General features: G+C 36.0%; 1 protein-coding gene across 1 annotated transcript in view; it reads right to left on the reverse strand.

Moving 5' to 3' along the window:
* The window catches only part of ATRNL1 (attractin like 1), a 507,305-nt gene that overhangs the window by 292,723 nt on the left and 195,933 nt on the right, over positions 1-18,649 (reverse strand). The window contains exons 22-24 of the mRNA XM_061458665.1: positions 3,846-3,940; positions 3,114-3,192; positions 1,782-1,939 (exon numbers count right to left, since the gene is read on the reverse strand). Coding sequence (XP_061314649.1) covers positions 1,782-1,939; positions 3,114-3,192; positions 3,846-3,940 — 332 coding nt within the window. The remainder of the gene's footprint in view (positions 1-1,781; positions 1,940-3,113; positions 3,193-3,845; positions 3,941-18,649) is intronic.

Genomic DNA, 18,649 nt, shown 5'->3' on the forward strand with positions numbered 1-18,649 from the left:
TGGGAAAAAACAAATGACAGCATAAACCACATCAGAGTTAAATAATAATCTTGTTTGTTTAGGAAGGCAAATATAAAGGACAATAATAAAAATCCTTAACAGTTTCCATAACTGGAACTTAGCATTCCTTTTCTGCTGGATAAAATAGGAATGACTTAATTTCTAGATGGAAGAAGTTATTTTATGAAAAAACAGCAATAGAGGGAAAAAAACGCAATACTCAAGGACCATTATCTCTGAGCCAGATCATCCAAACTGATGAATTTCAATGTGCCTCAAAAATAAACACAGAAAACCCTACGCAACTATGGCAATTAAGGAAAAATCTATTTATGGAAAAGTCTGATTTAGAAAAAGCCATCAGTGGGAGGAAGAAAGAATTTAGCCAATGATCAGGGATTCCCTTTATCATGCATTAAAATGTGTTACTCTTAAGGTGTTACGCTGCACTGGAAACACCACAAGAAGGAACTGCAATCTGCTGCCATCTGACACAGTTGCACATGTTAGGAATACATCACCTTAATAATGTTTGTCTTACAATCATGATACAGGCTCCTTCCAATCTTCAAAGTGAAAGGAGCGTGTAATGCATTTATGGCTTAAACTGCCTCATGGGTTTGTTTAGGAAGGCAACTGAAGTTGTTCTATGCTTAGAAAGTGGGCTCGATGAGTATAAAAAACTACCTCTACTATGGAGAGTGAAAGAAAACAGTTACTCTTCAGGGGTTTTCTTTATATGAATTAGTGCATGCAGAAATGTTAATAAATTGTACAAATTCATCCTTAAACACTGTGTAACACATATTTACAGTTAACATCCATGTACAATTAAGAAAACTTTAGCTTTGTGTAACAAAACAGGAATATTATTTATCTGCCCATGTACTTAGAAGACGACTGATTAAATTCAGGAGGATCCTAGCAGATTTTATCATTTATAAATACGTTTATGCAACCAGATCTGTATTTCAAAAAAACGAGGAGGTGGGGCCACCAAAATGGAATTCTGTATAATAGTTGGAGTAAACTGGCAAGTATTTTAAGCTTGTTCTGGTCCCCTGAGAAATCATTAGGAATTCTGAAGTTTTATGACCATTTTAAAAAACTTAATTTTTTAAGGATTAATTCCATAAGGAAGCTCTAGCCAAAAGCTGGTAATCCACATAAAGAGCTCCTTGATGGGTGCAGAGGACGTAGTACTTAGAAATGCAACTATCGTAATGGTAACTATAAATATTGCTGAAACTTCTGGGGAGGTAAAAACCAATCATCATTGCATTGATTTTTTTGAGTCTGCCACTGCACAGTATCTCACTACTCCAGAAAGTACTCAGTGAAATTGATTCCAAAGAAGTCAAAGACGAATATAAATTCTAACCAAATATACTTAGTGTAACTGAAGCTGATAGCATTGCAATGTAATATAGACACTCAACCTACACTCAACCTTTAAGAGAAACAAAGGCTAAGAAACCTAGTGATTAACAAAAGATTATACTCAAAATATCTAGGTACCTACATACATATTTGGTATATATCTAAATGCTTAAGATATATCACAAATAAATATTTATGTTCAATAATTTTAATTGCAGATTTTAAAACCAACAGTTTGAAGTCAGCTTCACTACCATAAGCAAAAGCATCATAATTCTTATACGCAAAAAACACAGCATGCAAATAATACTATTTATATACTTTCTGTACGAGTGAAAAGATTAAATTCAATGTAAAGCTAAGATGTCAACATCTCTAAAGCACAAAACAGTCACACTAACCTGTATTTTGATTGGCCAGGAGAAATTGCTGACATAGACATAGAAAGTGATGTTTGGGTTGCTCCTGAAGTTGAATTTTTCACAGGAAAAGCTATCTCTGTACTCCTTAATATTAGCTTTAGAAACAACAGGAATCTCTTCTCCAGATATTGTTCCAGCTAAAAATAAAAAGAAACACATATGTAGATGTATTTATATTTATTACAAATATTAATCAACATTAAAGGTGTCAAAGTAAATTTGCACAAGCAACTTAATTTCTTTAATTACTGTTGGTGTCTTCATTACATGGCACATTAGGTATATTTCATACACATATAGAGAATTCATAGAAACTCCTACTCTGGTTTCCAAAGATTATGGATTAATTATAACATTGATAGAAGTGACATGAATTTTAGAAGAAAGTTGTTATGGTCAGCTAAACTCTAGTAATTTACATTCCATTTCAATAAAAACTCATAGGTTAATAAAACTTGAAAGTGAATTTAGCTACATCTCACATTGTTCCTGTAGGGTTACAATTGTTCATGAAAGCTTTAATAAGATACCTTCTAATCAACATATATAATTTTTTGCAAATACATGGATGACTATGCTAAGTTAAAGGAATAAACAGAATTTACTAACTACAGTATGTTAAAATACTTTAGAATGACACCGATGAAGAAATTCATGAGTTTATGTAAGACAAACTCTGAATTTTTTTTTGTTGTTTTTTATTTTAATACAGTTTCACTTTAAGCATCATGCTTCTCTCCTTGGCTGTGTTTTCAGAAAGTCAATAGAACCAATTCAGAGAAACTGTCTAAATGGAGCTTTTCTCCCTTCTTAAAACAAAGAAGAGTAATGGGGTTCAAAGTTGGAGAAAAATAGATAAGCAGCTCCTTTTATCAGCATACACAGAAGAACTTTATTGTTTGATATCAATGTTAAGGTTAATAATTAAATTTTTAGCTTGAATACTGAAACAAAGAAATAAAATCTCAGTCTCTGCAGTAGTTAAGGAAGTAATTTATCTTAATTAAAATCACAGCATTTCATAACACTGTCATTTTAAAAATTTAAATAGACTACAAGCTTTTCCTACCAAAGTAATTTTAATTGAATAGGAGAGAAAGTTAACATGTTAATGAAGCTTTGTTCAGGTTGCAAATTATCATCTGAGGTTTAAATAATATAATTAATAATTGCATACTGATAATGGCAAAAGAACACATTTGGTAAAGTTTTATTATCAAAATTAGCAACAAAGAGACAATCAGGTTAAAATAGTTTAAAGGATCATGGAACCATATGGGGAAAAGTCGTAAGACAGAAGTTCACCCTCACCTGTAGAACCAATAGACCATGTAATATTGAGGTTGAAGTTGTTTGATGCATTAATTGATATATCCAAATTTTTATTTGACTAGATAAAAAAAGAAAATATATTGAAGTTAACAAAATATATCAGAATGTATTAAATATAACTACTGAACATGACTGAAAACAGCCTTTTAATCACCTTCCATTTTCCATTTTATACATAAATAATAGTGGTAATAATTCAGAGCCAAAGGCGATCCTTTCTTTTGCTTCAGTAAGAATAGAGTTCAAATAAGCATATAACTACACCAGCTACCTTTTCAGACTGTGATAAAAATAATGAAACCATTCTCTTTATAAAACTAAAGAAAAAAAATCATGGCAAATGGCTACATTTTAATCACAGTCCAAAAAATTACTTTTCTCATCTGCTAATGAAGATTTCTTAACTGAAGGGTATATTCCTTTAATTCATCTCAGAAAGATACTGAAACTTGTTATCCATGGGAACAATAAAATAAACCAGCTGATAATTTTTTGCAGTATTAGTTGTTCTGAATTACATTTAGAAAGTTTTCTACCATTTAGAAAGTTTTATCAGTGAATTGCACTGGAATAATTTTCAGTTCTCAAAAAAGATTTAACTATCTCTAATACCTTATGGGCACTTGGGAAATTTTTCATCATGGTCAAATATAATGGAAATCTTAATCATGACTCTCCAAAACTTGTCTAAAGGTAATAACATTTTCTTACCTGTTCTGGATTTGCTATAAAGTTTATGGCAGTGTGATGGCGATCATCCTCTTGTAATAAGCTGAAGGTAAACTGGTAATCAATCAAAAGGCTGTCTGTGGGAAAAACAGGAATTAAAGATAATAAAAGAGATTCAAGTATAAACATATTAATAACGTTATGCAAGCATAAAAAAATTTACCATTCATGTGGACTTTAAAAGGCATGGAGTAACCTACACATCAGAATTACCCACATGCATTTCACTGCTTTAGTATTTGAATTATAATGTCTTGAAGCAATAAAGTGAAACAGCAACAAAAATAACAGTATTAAGAAAAATAACTACATTAAGAAGCAGATTCTATCATGGAGGCGTAGCAACCACTACACGTAACGAAACAGTCATTCCTTGGAAAGTAATTATTCCAAAGTACACTATCAAGTATTGCTAGTTTTAAGAGTTATCAGTTCCCTAATTTTACTGTGAAATAATTCTTTGAATATTCTGTTCAAAATGCATTTAAATATTTTAGTTTTACAGTCAGATGCTTTACTATGCTACAGAAATACACCTACGCACCTACACCAATATAACACATTTTAGAATAACCAGTTTTAAAACTTGCATCTACAGTAAAATTATAGAGCATGAAGGCATGATACTAAGGTAAATAGGACTGGTAATAGGAAAACGATACAGTGGAATTTTGAATAGAAATTATATAACCACAAAGCACATCCTTTCTAAATTGACAGAATTCTAAGAGAATTTATTTGTAAGTGGCAAGTGGTATCAACTTTTCACGCAAGAGAAACAAGTGGTAGTTTAGTACTGACTCAGACAGATTATATTTCAGCTCAAAATGGCATTTTTTTCTGTCCATTTTTCTTTGAACCTATGAAAGGACTGGAGTCTGCCAGCAGTTACAATTCATGCCATTCCTGTCACTGAACACGAACAGCACTCCCCTGATGGCCAGCTGAAGTTGGCATAGGTGCAGAAGGGAGATGACCCAAACCATGTTTAACCCTTCCTGGAAGGAGTATAAAATGATTTGGACCAGTCAGAAGACATAAGTTTTGAGTATCCCATAGTTCCTCAAATTGGAGAAATGAGATTAACCCTTATCTGGGTCACCAGTAATGACTGAAAGGGAATTTATCTGGAGTGCCAAGAGTTATAATTGGACATTTCAGGGTGAAACAGGTTTCCAGCACTTCCATAATGTAAGAAATAGACACAGGATAGCTGTTGCTGCAATTCATCAGCACTCCATGTAGAATCCCAGCAGGCAGGTAGTAAAGAATCAGAAGAGCCCTCAGAGATGTAAACTGTGTTAGCAGATTAATAATCCTTCTACAACAGACAGTTGTGAACCAGAGCTGGGTGCAGTGGATGGATCTTGAATGCTGTTACAGGGGCAAATATCTTCAGATCTAGCACAATAAATCTAAGTCTTTGACCAGTATGGTTCTACAGGGATCAAAAGATTCTGGTTTTGCCTTTGTCACAGGAAATAAGGAGGTGACTTGTAAGTGTACCTGGTTCAGATTATTATTTTGTGCATGTTCAAGTATGGTCAGATGCAAGTTATCTTTGATGCGACACCCTAGTGAGCAATTTTGGAGGCCTATTTTGATCTCTGTCTTGATGGCATTCTGCTAGTCACCAACAGCACACGGTGTGTTACAAATAAAAAATGTGATCATAAAAAGAAAATCAGTAAATACAAAGAGTAAAAGATTAACTCAAAGCAGGAAAAAGCTTTGTCAGCTTTTTGTTGGACTCAGTAGCTTGCTTACTGCTGACAATCACCTTTGTCTGCAGGAACACATCATCTGAAAAATACATTTTATTGTATCCCTCGGGAAACCTGACACAGAAGGAGAAAAAAAGCTTACTGGTCAATGAAGCATGAATATAGCCCACTGTATTGTCTTAATAGTTAAAGAAAATGTTTTGGGGTAGGGTTTGTTTTTTTTTACACTGTGTGGAAAGAAAATTAAAAGATAAAGGAGTTACGTGAAAGGAATTACCATGACCTTTGAAGCTGACAAGTCCACTTTCTCTATCACTAGACACCAGTTCCACTATTCAAACAAGAGTAAATTGATCTAGAAGTCTTAGGTAACAAGTTTTGATCATGTTTTTGCATGCTCTGAAGGCAAAAGATAAATAAATATTAAAGAACCCATTTATTAATAATATTGTACAGTTCGATAACTAAGCAAATCTTATTAATAAAGTCTCATTGAATCTGTTAGTAACATTGTACTCTATCTACATATTTAACAGTAAGATTAATCATCACACCAGAACATATTTAAAGGCAGCAGGCCAGCAAAAGATGGCAAGTAGTGATTGACCCCTTATTAAAGGGATTAATAAACCCTTTAGTAGTCATGAGTAGCAAGGCCAAAAGGCTAGGAATAATGTTTAGATGTGCTAAATCTGATCTGGTCAACTTGTGACCCCATGAAATACAAAGGCCTACTTTAGCATGAACCACTGTGAATGTATGGTGGGCAAGTAGCACAGCATTGCACTACTATGGAATCTCTGGCTACTGCTAAGCTACAAATGCAAGAAGCACCGTAGACAGGCATTCTGGACAAGATACTGCTGATTTGCCCACAAAATATGGAAAACGGCCATTTGAAAACACCACAGTCATCATCTAAGCCCAAACTGTGCCCTCTCAGAGAAGACCAGGGATATACAGTGAAGATCTCATCATTGGGCAAAACGGGGAGTAGACACAGGACTCCTGTCTCCCAATTATATGAACAGCTTTTCTGCACGTAAGTTTAAAAAAGATATCAAAGTCATTTACTCTTAAAACAGTGTGACTACTTTTTCCTGGGGTTTCCTGTTATATTTAATTGTTTGGTTTCTGTCATTTTGTCTAAAATTTATGTGTTGCTTGCTAAAGCCAAGAAAATAGGAACTAAGTTTTCAAAGTATTCAGGAAAAGTCATTATTACATTGATGAAACATGTTACACTATTATAGTTCCTCATAGTTTTACCATCTGTAACAAATCAGGAAAATATTTTCACTTTTTTAACTGCATTTTTACTTACAATACAGTTGCAATTGTCAATCATGAAAAAAAGCAAGCATACATACAGCACCTTTTATACTCAAGATATCCCAAAGTACTTTATGATGTTATTAATGAATTAGCAGTTAATTAATTAGTTACTCCATTAATAGTATCAGAGATAGTTGTATATTACACACTGTAGACATTATCTCTTCTGCAGTACTCAAATGGCCTTGGATACCACAGCTTGCATTATTAAAGAAGGGTTCTGAAAGCCAACTCATGGAACTCGCCTTGAGATTCTTCAAAGGTGCCAAAGGACCTTTAACTTATGCCAAGCCATTCCTACAAACTGGAGAGAGCAGATCTTCACTAAACTATTCAGGAGGAGGACATTTCTCAGCAATAATAGCCACAATTTATGAAGGTTTTATTCAACCTGCAGCAGAGAGGGACAAACCATTAAATCTCTACCTCAGCCACAGATTGGATGCTGCAAAGCAGAAATATATATCTCTTCATAGATGATTCTAATCATAGAATCACAGAATCAACCAGGTTGGAAAAGACCTTTTAGATCATCACGTCCAGCCATTACTCCCGGACTGCCAAGACCACCACTAAACCATGCCACTGAGAGCCTGATCTATATGGTTTTGAACACTTCTAGGGACAGTGATTCCACTGCTGCCCTGGGCAGCCTCTTCCAGTGCCTGAGCACCCTTTTGATGAAGGAATGTTTCCTAATATACAATCTAAACCCCCCAGTACAGTTTGAGGTCATTATCTCTTGTCCTTCTCCTGTCAGGAGAAGAGACTGTTCCTCTACCTCACTACAACCTCCTTTCAGGCAGTTGTAGAGAACGCTAAGGTCCCTCTGAGCCTTCTCTTCCCCAAACCAAACACCCCTAGTTCTCTCATGTGGTCCTCATCAGACTTGTGTTCCAGACCCTTCACTAGCTTTATTGTCCTCTGGCCTGCTCCAGCATCGAAATGTCTCTCTCTTAGTGAGGGGCCCAGAAATGAACACAGGATTGGAGGTGCAGCCTCACCAGTGCCAAGTACAGAGGAATGATCACTGCCCTGGCCCTGCTGGTCACACTACTTCTGATACAGGCCAGGATGCCGTTGGTCTTCTTGGCTGCCTGGGCACAAGCTGGCTCATGTTCAGCTTTGTCAATCAGCACCCCAGGTCCTTTTCTGCTGAGCAGCTTTCCAGCCACTCTTTCCCAGACTGGCACTTTGCATGGGGTTGTTGTGGTCCAAGTACAGGACCCGGAACTTTGTCTTGTAGAACCTCATACCACTGGCCACAGCCCATCGATCCACCCTGTCCAGATCCCTCTGCAGGGCTTTCCTATCCTTCACAGATCAACGCTCCCACCCAATTTGGTGTCACCAGCAAGTCTACTGAGGGCGCACTCAATCCCCTCATTCAGATCATCACTGAAGAAATTAAACAACACTGGGCCTAACACCAAGCCCTCAGGGACACCACTAGTGACCAGTCACCAACCAGACGTGATACCATTTACCACCATTCTTTGGGCTCAGCCATCCAGCCAGTTTCCAACCCAGTAAAGAAGCGGCATATGCATGCCATGAGCAGCCAGTTTCTCCAGGAGAATGTTGTGGGAGACTGTGTCAAAGGCTTTACTTAAGTTCACACTGAAAATGTTCACAGCCTTTCTCTCATCAATCAGGCAGGTCATCTTATCACAGAAGGAGGTCAGGTTGGTCAAGCAGGACCTGATCTTCATGAACCCATGCTGACTGGGTCTGATCTCCCCATTAATTCGAGGAAGATGACTAAAGTGAATACTACTTGAATGAAGCAGAGAGCACTGCCTAACATAGTTATGTGATTCAACGGTGCAAATTAAGTTGGGTGCAAATGAAGGAGCTGGCATTGAGCAAACATTTCCTTCCCATCTTTCAAATGACTGCAGAAGTATGCTGAAGAAGTTTCCCAGCTTGAAGGAAGGTTCACTTTCATACTCAGTTTACTTTCTGGTTGGCCAAAACTTCAAGAAAAATTCGCCTGGACCTATTCTTAACTTGCACATCCCAAATGTCTGGAAGGCTCTAAAGCTACATTTTATTAGAATATAAATTAGAAGAACTTTAGGGGAAATTTAATGTGAGAGTAAAAATTAAAGGGATTGTAAAGAAGACCATTTATTGTATCCTGATGCTGTCTGTCTCACTCTTCTTACTCCCTATGTTTCAGGCTTTACCTTAGGAGACTCTTCCCCTACATGCATCCCACAGCTCTCAGGGAAAGTATCACTTCCCTCTCTTCAGAAGGCTTTACCTTCAGCAGACCGCAGCAGGCAGAATAGCTTTCCTTCCCTCTGCCAAGCTGCATCTGAAACATAACCCTAAAACATAATCTATGCCAATATATCCCAAATTCACATAAACAGACTAAGCAGTTACACACTACATCACATCATATTTCATAGTGCCATTCAGCCTAGACACCTTTGCCTGGAAATAAATACAAAATCTAAAGTAAAATTTCATTGTAAGAGCACAACATGTTTGGAATAGTTAAATAATAAATAGATAAATGTATTACACTTAAATGTAGAAAAACCTATCTAAAGAACATTCAGTGTATCCTCCTGATGCATGTTGTCATATATATTTACAATTGTGAATTTAGAGAAGCCAGAGATTTTATTCAATGTATATTTGTTTCTACTTTAAACCTTTAAAAAGCCACTCTACATATTTTCACCCTTTACATAAACATACGAGACTTTGTACAAGTGCTTCAGTTTATAAAGACACACAGAGAACAGATTGCTTCAATTAGGAAACAAAGCAAAGCTAAAAAAAAAAAATCCCACTGCATTTATATTATATCCTAGGATGACAATGAAAGCACAAAGATAACGAATACTAAACATAATCAAACTGCCATATGAGAAACACCTGATAAAAGCGATCTTGCAATGTTTATCTGGTTGACCTACAGAAATAAGACTTTAAAACTGTTTTCAAAATCAGGTGAACTCTGAAAATGAAACAAATTCAAGCAACAACAATAAAACAAATACCACCACTGCTAAGAGGTTGCAATCAAGAAATTACCAATGGCCATTAACAGCCAAAAATTAAATGCAGAAAGTTATAGAATTATTTCAGTGACTTATAGAAAAAATGCTTGACTCTCTACAAGTACCACTCTGTGGTTCATTTTGGTGGCTCATTTTTCTGTAAGAATTAAAAACACCTGCAACACAAATCTCTCCTTTTTTCAAAACATATTTCCTTATCTAAACTTAATTCTCCACACATTTCAAATTCAAAGTGTCAATTATCTATAACGATTTTCCAAAGAGCCTTGGTAGTTAGCTACCTAGACTTTTAGTGTGGAAAAAAATGGTAATGACATTACAGAATGAGCGTTGCATTTTTCTACTTTTAAAAAAGTTAACTGAAAAACAATATATTGAAACACCCTTTTTTTATTGTTTTTTTTTAACAATAGCTTGCTCTTTTAGCTATCCCCAAACTTTTGGAACTACGCAGAAGACAATTTCATCTTAGTTTTGGATTGTTTCAATGAAATCTTAATTTCCAGCATTTCATTTTTCTAAGTCATCAAAATCATCCACATTTACATTTCTCCACTTAATATTTTTGAAATGAATATTTAAAAAAACCCAAACAAATAAAACCAACAACTAATGTTTAGGGAAAGAGATAGAATCACTGTCACTTTACAACAGCAATAATCCCTTCCTACTTCATGCTGGAACTGTATAATATCCCGTGTGTTGTTGGCTCAGATGTGCTGCCCAGATCTTCATCTCAAACCTGATAAAAGATTCAGCCAGACAGAAGTTAAAGAGACACAAAATGAAGTATAATCTATAAACTTCCTGAACTTTCAAGTTTCACAGGGGAAGTTTTTGAGGACATAGAAACCTCCTATAGAAACTCAGAGTCCACAGCTCAGATCTTAGTTCCCCACCACAGAGCATTCGGAACCCACCAGCTGGGTATTCTTGAGCCAAAGCTTCTCCAAGAGTTAGCCCAGTGCACCCTAAACACAGTTACTACAGAGTTCTGTGCACAATTAAGCTGCCACATCACTGCAGTGTAGCCTCCTCTCCAGAGCTCTCACCAGGAAAACATGTTGTAAGCTGCCTTCTTTTTGACAGTATTAAAACCAACTCCTCCTATTTCTCCCTAGCAGGGTATGTGCCTCATCTCCTTAGTGCAGGCAAGGGAGAAGCAGCAACAGGATTCACACTAGCATGGGAAGAAAATTCAATTGGCACACACAGACTAAGAGACCAGAAGAAGTTAAATGACACAAGCACTCGGCAGGAAGAGGCATCTCCTACAGTCTAATTTCTGTTTCAAGGCATACTGCTTTCCTTGTGCATTAAAAATTATTGAATGAAGTTGAAAAAGAACATTGGGAGACAAGACTACAATACCATCCTGACATCATCAACGGTCAAATATAACAAGGATTTGTGGTTATTGAGCCTTTTCACATCTCTATTTTGATTTTTTTCAAAACCCTTGACTGCTTTTGCAGTAAAAAGAAGTCATTAAAATCAATTCAAAATGTCAGTAATGAGTGCACGTGAGAACAAACAATAATTAGGCAAAGAAAGCCATTTAATTAAATAAGGAAAATAAATTTCAAAGCAGTCATTTAATCCTAGTATTGCTGTTAATTTTCAAGAAACTGTTCTCTTTCTTTAATGAAGGCCCATGACTTTTAATATGGTTAATATGGGAATTTTAAACTCGTATCCGATAAGGAACAGACCTATTCCCTTACTCAAGCTTTTGTATTACAAGAAAACTTTGTGTTTTCTAAAATGCCAGTGATCCTCAAAGAGCAAAGTCCAGATAGAAATCTTGACTTGAAATTCTATTTCAGTACTTCTGAGTGGCCCTACAACTCCCTAAGAACATATAATTACATTGGTAATTATTTCTAAAATCTTTAAAAAAATTGGATATGTTTCATATAAATTAGTGACAGATTGATATTAAAAGGGTACATTAAAGAGGAATATTAAAACTGTAAAAAGAACCACTACAATCAAGGGTGTCTGCGGATTATTTTTGGGTGAGTGCTCACTTAATGGGCAGCTATTCAACACTTTGTTCTACATTCAGTACTTGGTGTTGGGCCCATGCCTCATTTAATACATACTACGCAAACCCTTTTCTAAAGACAATTCGTTTCTCATGTGGCTTACTATAGTATTCATCACTACCAGTTTCTGAGTTCTTCAGAAACATTAATGAATTTCTTACAACATTACTGAGAGATGAGCAGGCATTATTAGTCTCATTTTATAGGACATGGAATGAAACAAAAAGACCAAGGACAAAAAGATCCATTAATCATGAGTAACCAATCTGAAATACCTAGAGCCTGATTCTTCATATGCAAGTTATGTAACACTACACATGATCATTCTTATTTTGCAGTTCCTTCCATCATCCACTGTAATTTGTTCCACTTCTACATAAAAAACAGGAAAGGAACATACATTCATCTTTCCATTACATTATCGCTGATTCTTGCCCTAAAACTTGTTCAGTGCATTGAAGAGGGAAAGTTCCTTGGGAAATAGTATGTAGCCATGTTATTAGTAGTTGTACAATCATGCCCTAATAAAGAAGCAAATAAAAAATTATTGTGCCAGCAAACTTAATTCTTCCACTTTCCTGGCCCCCACTGCCTGAACAGTCTGTTTCAATAAAAAGGTTTTATTAAGTAATGTTAAGAATCAGGTTGGAGTAAACTCTAGAGAACCACTTTATTCCTGAGCTAGCTTCTCCCATTCCCCAGATCTTTCCAGCAGAGTTCCCAGTTCACTACATCTCAGCAAAGAGGCAATAATGAACCCCAGTTGCCAGAAAAGGAGCAAAACCACAAATTGCTGGACAGATTCATGGACTTTGTAACTTTGGCCACTGTCCATTCTGCCATGGCTTTTGTCACACAGTTTCTTAAAACACATTTCTAAAACTGAACAACATGACAAAAGATTTTCACACACATACAGAATTTCTGAGAAATGTCTAGCATTTTTACTGCAAAACTGAAAGTTTAGCAAAACTTCTAACCCAAAAGGACTGCACTGTATATCAGCCAGCCACATGAATAGACCACATAACCAGACCTACGTTATCCCATTCCCAGCTACAACCTAATGATCATACAACCTTTTCCTGCATACAATTTTTTTTCTGAGTAGAAGATTTCTATTTCCTGAATAGAAAAACAGTGCTGTTCTATCTTAGCTTCATGAAATCACTTAAAGTTGTAAGAACCTCCTCCTCACAACTGCAACATCAGACCCATCACAGTCAGTCTTCCCACATTTTCCTATTTAGGGAAGTCTCTATTCATGCCAATTCTAAAATTCAGTCTTACCTCCTCACTGCACAGGCTGTTTGTGTCTCTCCTGCTCCTTCTATTGATTGTTCTCTATTTCCAGCAACAATTTGTTGAGAACAGTCCTACTCATCACATTCTTCTTCATCAGCAAAACTCACACTGCTTTTGAAACCAAGTTCCATTTCCATTACCAAATGTTATAAATCATACTCATTTGCGACCAAAATAAATTCTGCTTTTATTATACCAAAGTTTGGGGGTTACCACCAGACCCATTTTCAGTCATGATAATTACTCTGAACTTTCAGAGCAGCTGCCTGATTCAGTCCTCTGTTGTCTGTATCTAGCAGTCATCCACTGCCTCATTTTCATTCTTACACTGAAATATGTTGGTGTCTGACATTACTTGTCCATTGTGAGAAAACAAAAAGTCATTTACTATAAACTAGCGAAACTTGCATTTTTGCTGAATGCAATGAGTGCAGAATGAGCTTCAAAATACTTCAGCACTTACTATTTATACATCTTTTCCCATGTAAAGAAAGGGCATGTGAGAATGAATGTCACAGTAGTTCAAAGTTTTGAAAACTGAAAAATGACAAGTCATTGTCATGATTGTTTCTTTTCTGTACATTAAAAAACGTACGAGGCTAAAAAGCCCATGAAAAGACAGGGATTAGTGTCATAATCAGGAAATCTGGTAACTAATTTTACACAAAAATGTTTTCTCTTCGGAAATTTTCAGCTGCCATTTGGACAGGTCTAATAAGTTGTCAGTTTTGATCATAAGGGAGCACCAAATACAGAAAAAGCTGCCTTGTGTTACAATTTTATTCAGCTAATATGTTACTATATGTAATTATGTCACTAATAGTACAGGCTTACTCTATGTAGACTAAAACTTTCTGAAGATGATGTCGTTCTAAGAAAGATATGCACGGAGCTTAGGTGAGTAACCCCTGATTCTCTCTACTGACTATGGAAATATCTAGAAGGTTATTTAAGGCTGGACACATAAGTTTTAAGAAGCTTGTGGGTGAGACGCACTGAACTGTAAGTGTCATAGAAGCAAATACTTAGGTATGTCAATGTTACGATGACCAAGGAAAGACTTGTTGCTGAAATCTAAAAACTGAAGAACATGTACAATTACCTGGGTCCTTTTAAGCACAGAAACTGAAGATTACATTCCTGAAGGTTTTAAACCATGGACCACAGCCAGGTGTTGTTTTTTGCATGGATAGTTCGCCACACTCTTAACTGAAAATACTGCAACAACTGACAGGGTTTCTTTTAACAGCTGCAGACGCTTTTCAAGATCTCCCTACAACAATGGTCTATAGAGTTTGGAAACCAATGAACTAGAGAATTACAACCAAAATATTAGTAAAAAAAGCAAAGAAAAGTGAGTGCATCAATTGGCAGTTATTAAAACATCAATTTTAGAGAAAAGGTCTAGATGTTTCTGATGATGGAGCATTTCAAAGCTCATGGCACAGGCATCATGACTAGTCAAAAAATATAAGTGTTATTGTTTAATAGGAAGGACTGCTCAGGAAATGAACTTTTGTCATAACAGACACTCATTGTGGTATCTTCATTCTTGTAATATTCTTTCAGTGTTAGAAAAGTGGGAGAAAAGTACAAACAGAACCAAGAAAAAAAAGCCTTACTAAAATATTATGGTAGAAATTAAAATTTATCTCTCCATGAAGTTTTCTCCATCATGATCTAGATGCATCACCAACTTTACAACTCTCATATTAATACTACAACTCTATTATGCAACAGCATTTTGCAATATACTAGCATCAACACTCCTTAACCCGTTTCCAATTATTTTTCTCTAGTAATATAACCTATGCACGCTGAAGAGATCTTCAGTCTCCTTGTTCTGACAACTGAAATTTCACATCTAAGAAACAACATTAAATTATTGACTTCATGTGTTATTGCCAAAGAGGGATGCTTCTTGTCATATAATTAATTAAAGCAGTCAAATTTTAACGTTATTTTAAATCTTGCCTTGAAACTTTCAGCTTATTTTATAATCCCTACAAATTGGGTAATATGTTTCCTTTTAAAAATAAAGAAATTGATTTTTATTGTTAACATGGATCGATGCCCATAATACGGACATGGCAAAAGTGTAAACAATATTTTTAAAATGTTTATGCTTTTATACATGTATATGCTCAAGTTTTCATAGAAATTCTGAAGATTCAGAAGTTATTCACACAATAACTTCTATGTGGATTATTAGCAGCGTTTTTATCCTGGTTCTTGAATAATTAAATGCAGGTCTCAGCCACAGAAGCAACCCCTAGCTGATTCAGCCTTACAAGGAGACAGAACATGCACTTCCTAAACTGGCTATAAATATACGAAGATCAGTAGGTGCTCCAGTAATATCTCAACATTTTCAAAATTCTCTTATTTCCTTTTTCTCATTATTTAGTTGAACTTTGCTTAAGAAACCTTGAATCTACAGTCCAAATGTCAGAACTTACCCCATGTTGCTTGACTCCGCGTGATTTGTACAAAATACACAATGTAAATTGAAGTTGAGATGTTTCAACTTTGCTGATATTCTTTGCTGTTTCTCAAACAATTTTAACATGTTAGTTTTGAGAACCAAAACCTCTAATAGCAAATAAATCCAGAACTCCTTCTGCAAAAATGCACTTCATACTAGACAGAAATGATGCATCTCATATACCTTGCTGTGCAGTCTCCTCTACTTAAAGTCATGAACTGCAACAGGCACTTGCATTGTAAAAGATATAATACGCTAAATCACCATACTTGCACGATGGACAGTAGAAATGCTTTTGCATTACAACTCTATAAAGAAGATGTAACACACACATCTTTTAATTCAAAACACCACTGGGTATATTTAAGTAAAATCTGTTGATTTAAATAATAACTTTCTCACTGGTTTTGCTCATGCTAAGAACTGAGTGCCAATTCAGCAACGACCACTGATGGCATATTAACATTCCCAACATTCACAAATGAGATCGTATATCTGTCATAATCCAGACTATGAACCCTTTAAAAGAGATATAGGAGGAAATACTTCAGCCCTCAGTACAAAGTACAGAGTGACGAACTTGAGAAAAAATAAACCCAGATTCTCTTCCCCACTTCCTACAAATTTAACTTGTAAAGCTGGCAGTTAAGCACGCAAAATAAACTGGGTAAATTAAGCAAATGGAAAGAACAGGGAAAGGAGAAATGGAGCTCAAAAGGCTGTTTTTCTCAACTCCACCACAGTCACCCACTCTTCAGAGATTTATTCTTTGCCTGAGAGAGGGAATGTTGGCCACCGCAGCAGGGTTCACTGACTGCTTTCTGAAAGTGACTTGGAAAACTCAATTTCCACCTCAAACAGCTGCCAGACATTAAAAGAAATATTCTGTTTCCCTAGCACTATTTTTTCTATAAACTAGGAACTAGATATGGCTGTGCTTTCATTAATTCATGGCTTTTTTTTGGCCATGGAAAGAATGTACCAGTAACTGAAAGGCACAAGCAGAATAAACCTCTTCCTCTTTCATTGTTCTTTTTGTTCATTTGGTTGGTTGCTTGTTGTTTTCAGATGATTAGTTTAATACAGATTAATATAGATTCCACTACTTTGTGACAGATTTCAGGCACAAACGTTCTGACACAGCTTTTTTAGGAAGTGAATTATCATATACTATAGCAAATACTGGCAGTCTGTTTGTTCTTGGTATCTAAAAACGCTCATTGTTCCTATCACCTGTACCTGACCTTCATGGACCGTACAATGTGGAAGGCAATCCTTACCAAAGAACATGAAGTAGGTGACATATTTGCATGATGTACATCATCTTCCCTAGATGAATTTCATTTTTCTCTTTCCACCATTTAGTCTACTGTTCATTCTAACATCTCTTTGATCACTAGAGCAGGTTGCTCCAAGCCCCATCCAACCTGGCCTTGAACACTGCCAAGGATGGGGCAGCCGCAGCTTCCCTGGGGAACCTGTGTCTCTCTACCTCTCTTTCATTAGCCATTCCTAGTGCCATGAAAGCCTTTAACACTTGAAAATCTGCTAGCCTGTGGTATCTATTTCTACTCAACAAGAGTAGAATTCTAAATTTTTTAGCTAACTGATGAAAAGATTGGAGTTAGATTTTTGCCCTTTTAAGATTTTTCTTTCCACATTTTGCATAGCTTGTCATTTTTCCAAAATTATTCTGATGGCCCTGGCATTTCCTTAAGGGGGTAACACAGTAAAGTATATTTATTTACCCATAACATAAAAAGACAAATCAAATACAGATATATTACTTCTCTACCAATATATCTTGATATTCCTTGACAGATACATTTTTCAACTTTTCCTTAATGTCTTGTTTGCTATTGTATCTATTTTGCTAATGTATACTGCTGCTTTTTGACCTCTCACAGTTTGCTCTTCTATTTCATGTCAGCATTACACTTTATATCAAGTGACTAGCAAATTACACTTTTGTGTCAATGGGTTATATTTCTAGAATGTATTTTAAAACAATATTCACAATTCAAGCTAAGAAAAGTGGCAATAAATTAGTATCAAGGACTCATGGGCTACTTTACAGTATGCTGAAATTGAGCTGAGTTAGACAGTCAGAAAGCTGAATAAAGTGACAATGTCCACATTTTACCTAATATAAGATTCGTTAAAGCTTATGTAACCTAAGATCTTGTCATCATCTTGAGAAAAAAATGATGCTCAATTTATTTAAGCTACCCTACAGAGCTTGTCATTCGAATACTCTGCAAGGGCTTTACAACACTAACTCTAAAACTGAGACTGCTATCTTGACTTTTACAAATACGTGGACTAGGATGAGGTGGTTCCGGACGCAAGACAAGTGAAGAGCGTACCTTAACAATAACTAGCCAGCTGCATTAGTTGTTCAGCCTGTAATAATGGAAAAGGCTAAACTATCAAGTGCTTCATACTTGCCAGCAGAGAACAGTACCCCAGTTGACATGGAATACCTGTTTCTCCAAAAACTCCCAGTCAAAGAAATCAACACAAATTCTCTCACAAACCGTAAGCCATTTACTGGAGTCAGAGCAGGTTTTTTCCTGTTTCAACTGGTTCAAGATTTCAGAACACATTGTTCCTTGAAGTTCCACTGATCAAGAATTCTGTCTTTTCCCTGGCAAGTCAGCACAGGAAGCAATGCAAGTGTAAAACCACCACAAAGGTTTTCCCTTCACTGTCAGAAGGGAAAGTAAAGGGACACTGATGGATCCTTTACTATGCCATTTGCTTCTTGCAACTCCAGTCTTGGGGAGCTCTAAGGTCTCCTGGGTATTTGAGGAATGACAGCTTCTGTCTCTGTAGACAGGTTAGGGAAACA

The sequence above is a fragment of the Pezoporus flaviventris genome, unplaced genomic scaffold (assembly GCF_033815535.1).
Source record: "Pezoporus flaviventris isolate CSIRO_AGI_PZ_B2104156 unplaced genomic scaffold, CSIRO_AGI_Pfla_v1 ptg000029l, whole genome shotgun sequence".
Taxonomy (NCBI): domain Eukaryota; kingdom Metazoa; phylum Chordata; class Aves; order Psittaciformes; family Psittacidae; genus Pezoporus; species Pezoporus flaviventris.